Source organism: Papaver somniferum, chromosome 4, assembly GCF_003573695.1.
Source record: "Papaver somniferum cultivar HN1 chromosome 4, ASM357369v1, whole genome shotgun sequence".
Classification (NCBI taxonomy): domain Eukaryota; kingdom Viridiplantae; phylum Streptophyta; class Magnoliopsida; order Ranunculales; family Papaveraceae; genus Papaver; species Papaver somniferum.
The window spans coordinates 9,260,475-9,265,425 of record NC_039361.1 but is presented as its reverse complement, the minus strand read 5'-3'; the positions used below and the strand labels follow the sequence as shown (position 1 = coordinate 9,265,425).

Here is a 4,951-nt window from a genome sequence, read left to right as displayed (position 1 = left end):
AAAGTGATAATTCAATTAAACCTATGTGTCAATCGAAATAATGTTAGTAGATTTTTAAAAAATATGTCCACCCAATCGAATCTCACCATGTTAACCTTTAAGCAATTGTAGATCCAACGCTTTGAGAGAAACCATTAATTTAATTGACTCCCAAAATCAATTTGGTCAACACTCAACGTTATACTCGAGCAACATCATTTCAAATTACCCACGACATTATTTCTGTTAACGCGGGGTTTGAGTCAAAATATGCGGATTCTATCGACCACCCGCATTTTCATAGATGAGTGTCCAAACCGTTCACTAATAGGTTGGATGCACATATAATTTTGTAAATCCAACGGATTTTGGATTAGCTGCGGGTACAATCTTAACACTCGGTTGAATATCCACACCTTGAGATAAAAAAACCATATTAAAAGGAGACTTGTCCATACTTGTGATAAAACCATACTTGAGATGAAAAACATACTTTTGAAAAAGTTTACGGTATGTTTATAAAATATGGGCTCGAGTTAGTTTAGTATTATTAATAGTCCACTATATATTTTTCCATCAAACATTTAGAGTTGAAGATTGAGATGCAAATTCAAAGTCTTCTTTTAACAACTGAATCAACTAATAAGAATGACTTGTATGCATTTTTTTCTCGGTTTTTGCTCTTTAACCATGGGATCTCTTTGCACTTGAATCTATTTTTAGCGATGTTAATGAAGACATTTGATATACTACCTGCTAGAGTGAGGCCCCTTCGGGATTCGGTTAATAATAATTAGAGTTGCCTTTAACCATCCAGCTACCTTCTTAGAAGTGCCTATATACTCGATCAGAGGCCTGTTCAACACTCCTACCAAAAAAGATTGACAAGCTATGGTTGATCGAAGGAGGAGTAGTAGTATGACCTTCCTTTTCTCTTTTTTGTTGATTGGTTATTGTATTCAAGTTTTTTTTGTAAAAAAAATTTCAATGTAAATTTATAATTAATTATAAAACAAACTCATTGGATTATCTCCATTCAATCCATTCATTAGTGTATCTACTAGATCCAAATCCGTTAGATGCTGGATTGGATGCGGCTGCTAACATTTGAGATTCGTAATGATTGGATGCGCTTCAGATGAAGACCAGTCCATACCCCCTAAAATGAAGTTCCACCGTAAAACTTTCTCTTAGCCCGACAGAATAGTTAGTCCTAGTGTAAAGCCCAAGCCCATCGCATTGAGAAACGTGGAAATACGAATCTATGTCTAATGTTTAACCTTTTTTCATAATTGGCACCCCTATAAGATTTTCATTCTATGTCTAATGAAAATCTTTGAACAACAAGAAGATGAAATTGATGCATGAAGAGTTAAATTTTTTGATTACGAGCACGTGGACTCTCTGTGCTAATTTGGAATCATTTTTAAGAATCCAGCAAATTCATTAGTCCAATTTGTCAATAGGGCCGGATATTCAGTATCCCATTATGGGCCTGATACTAAGTTCCCGAGGAGATTGATTTCCAAATATTCTCCGCCTCGATAAAATGCTGCGCACTGTGGAAAAACCTTCGCTATCCAATCAGTTGGAAATGATTTGGCATAGTGGTTGAAATTCTTAACACCGTGGAGTCATGGAGAATATTTTGACAATCACAGTGCTTGCTCTAGCTAAAAATGAAAATCTCTTTTCTCTTTATTACAGCATAACTATAAGCCACAAGTTTCTTGACATATCATTTATGCCTTTTTTAATAAGGATAAATTAACAACAGGATGACAACATGACGGTGTAGTGGCATTCAACATTAAGCATGACAAGCTCGATTGATCGGAATCGATGGATCTGACATAGAACCATTTAAAATGAACTTAGAAACCCATCTGTTAGCTGCCTCCGTATAATGTGTACCATCCCAGCTTATATGTTTCGTTGGATTTGCACAAGGGCCGCCATGCTCCGTCCCGTTTACAACTACCTTTTCACGACAGCAAAAGTCTAGGGGATCAACAAAACCTGCAATCAATACCAGGAAAGTACCTCAACATATATCTGACAATGAATCACAAATAGAGCATGATAATGAGGTTTATAATTTTCAGAAATTTCCTACCTTGAGCCTTGGCAAGGTTGAATTTGGCTGTATAAGCATCAACATATGTGAAGGCTGCACCGGTGAGGCTGGCCTTGAGTTGGATTAACTTGGACTTGAGTTGCATATTGAATTCTTGAGCTATCTTATTCAAAGGTATCACACACCCATTCTTGTCCAAAACACCTGGTTTCTTAGGGTACTTACTGTTCCTGTCAGGTAAACATCCAAAAGGTCCGGTGTTATGCAACCAAAACACCCTTGCACCTTCACTGTAAAGTTGCTGACATAAATAAAAAAAACTACATTTGCATATGCATGATATACGTTGTCGATAAACAGATTCCTGTATATGATGCTAATATCTTTATGTGTAGTACCTGTACTGCTGTGGAGAATAGATCAAGGATATTAGGTATGGAAGCTAGTGTTTCGTTTTCTGATGAATTTCCCAAACCAAATGCAAGATCGTTTTGTCCGATGTCGAATGTGTATAGAGCCTTCGAGAAATCTTCTGGTTTCGGCAAATCGGCTTTACCTGACATAAAAGTCATTTTTAAGGATATTTCATTACTCTTGTCCTCATAATTAAAGATGTCAAAATGATGCAAGGGTAGTACAATTGATTCTGACCCTTTTCATGTTGGGTAGAGTTATCAATGTCGATGTCTCGAGCTTTAAATTGTCGGAATTGTGAAATTTGAACGTCTAGATGAAATGGGCTATAACCGCCTTTTTGAATTGATGATCCTCCCGTTGCAAAATTGGCTCCATTGCTGAAACTATCAAAGCCAAGTGAGTATATATATGGTCTTAAGTAGGAGGTTAAACCCAACTCCTCGGCTGCACCATCCACCAAGATTGCAATCATCCGGCATCATTAGCATTTAGAAACAAAATCTCATTAGATAATGCATTCAGCCATAATTCAAACTAAAAAAGAGAAATTGTACCACTTACACATGAAATCAATGATAAGACGACCATCAGAGGCCCTTCCAGACGGTTTTCCAAAGAAAGTTTCTCCACTTACTCAAGTACTGTGTACACCCATCACTTTTTTCTTTAAGTACTTGTAAATACCATAATCTACACCACCCACGTGGCGACCATCAATGACTAAAGCATGTTAATATGAGGCGACACAGTGTACCGTATCATCCCAAGACTGCTTAAAAATAACGCCAAGGTCACTTTAGTAAAGGACCAAACGTTTTTCCCCATATATAGAACGTGATTAGGTTATAGGAGGGGGGGGGGGGGGGGGGGGGGGGGGGCTTTTTCCTCTCTTTCTCTGGATCCGGCTGAGATTCATGACTGTAAGAGAGTTCTTCTTACCAAATATACAGACAAAAAACAGATAATGGATTTGCAGATCTTCCTCCCGTGGACGTAGGCATTAGCCGAACCACGTTAAACCATTTGTGTTCATGCTTCTTTACATTTCTGCATTATATCTTTTCCTCATGATTACATCTAATTTGTCTATTGCTCTTCCGTTTCGATTAATTGTTTGTCATACTAGATTTTTAGTAGTCACAATTTGGCGCTAGAAACCCGTCAAGTGAACCTTTGTTTTTATTACAAACAACAAAGATGAAATTGAAATTATTTCGCAACTTATTTCATGTTTCTATCGGGATCGACCTCTGTATCTAATCCATTTTGTTTCCCTTCAATTTTTGTTTTATCCATTATCTTCGACTGCAAGCTCGAGATGTTCGACAAAATGCCAAGCTAGAAGAACAATGGAATACGACTAAAAGACGTGTAATCATCCCAGGCATTTTTCACTGGGTTTTTTCATTTCAGTTCTTTTTTGCAGTCACTGGACGTGCTACCTTTCTTAAAAGCTAAAGGAGCCACAAAGTTTCCCGACGTACAAGCTACGCGATGACGACGATACAAACTCATTCCGATGGAGATGATCTAGAAGCGCAAACTCAACGGCGACTGGACAAATTTGATGCCGATGGCCAGTCCATTGTTGCAGGACAGCCGCTATGTAACCGCAGCGTAGGCCGGCTCAAGTCTAGAGACGATAATGCAAAGCCGACGAAGAGGGTACAAAGCCTTACAACGAAGGATCAAAGTAGACGACGACGGTCCAGTCCTGATGCCGATGACCCAGCTGACATGAAGTATATGATGTCCCGAAGATGATGCAAAATCATACCACGATGGTCCATGCCTACGTTGAAGATACAAAGTAGAGGCTAAGAGGAGGCGCAGTTCATGTTAGGGAATGATCTCCCATGAGAATTTCAATCGATTCCTTGTCCCTTTTTTATGCAGGTTCGTGACTAATGGCCAAATGGGTTACCTGCCTAAGAAATTTAGCACGCTGTTGTTGTTGCTGCGATGTGGGAAGACCAACTGACATATGCCGGCATGATTCAAAGAGGATAACAACGAAGGTTCCACCAACGCAGGCTCTGCTGACGAGGAACCAACAACGAAGGTTCTTCAACGGTGACATACACCCTCTATTCTTCGACCATACTTCATGAAGAAACGAAGATGCTCTACACCAAAGAACAAAGTTAACCCGCACACTACGACAACCCCGATGACAAGGAAGATTCTAGCCTTCCCACAACAATCCGAAGCCTCAATCCGAAGCCTCAATCCGAAGACTCAACATCGAAGCCTCATTTCCGAAGACTCAACTCCGAAGCCTCAATCCGAAGACTCAACATCGAAGCCTCATTTCCGAAGACTCAACTCCGTAGCTCAATTCCGATGACCAAATACCGTTCCACAAACTTCGATTCCGCAGCTCAATTCAACTCCGAAGCTTCATCTCAGGTTCCACTCCCCAGATTCAATTCCGTAGCTCCAGCTCCATAGGATATCACCCAGCTCGCAACAGATAAG

The 4,951-nt window shown here is 39.5% G+C and overlaps 1 protein-coding gene across 1 annotated transcript; it reads right to left on the bottom strand.

Annotated features, from left to right (window-relative positions):
• Window positions 1–1,789: 1,789 nt before the first annotated feature.
• Window positions 1,790–3,298, bottom strand: LOC113271966 (GDSL esterase/lipase At5g14450-like). The gene is made up of 6 exons (XM_026521888.1): window positions 3,228–3,298; window positions 3,035–3,102; window positions 2,684–2,917; window positions 2,455–2,612; window positions 2,096–2,357; window positions 1,790–1,998 (listed from the first exon to the last, which is right to left on the bottom strand). Exons 1-6 carry the CDS (start codon window positions 3,296–3,298, stop codon window positions 1,790–1,792), a joined length of 1,002 nt encoding a protein of 333 aa, XP_026377673.1.
• Between the last annotated feature and the right edge of the window lie 1,653 nt (window positions 3,299–4,951).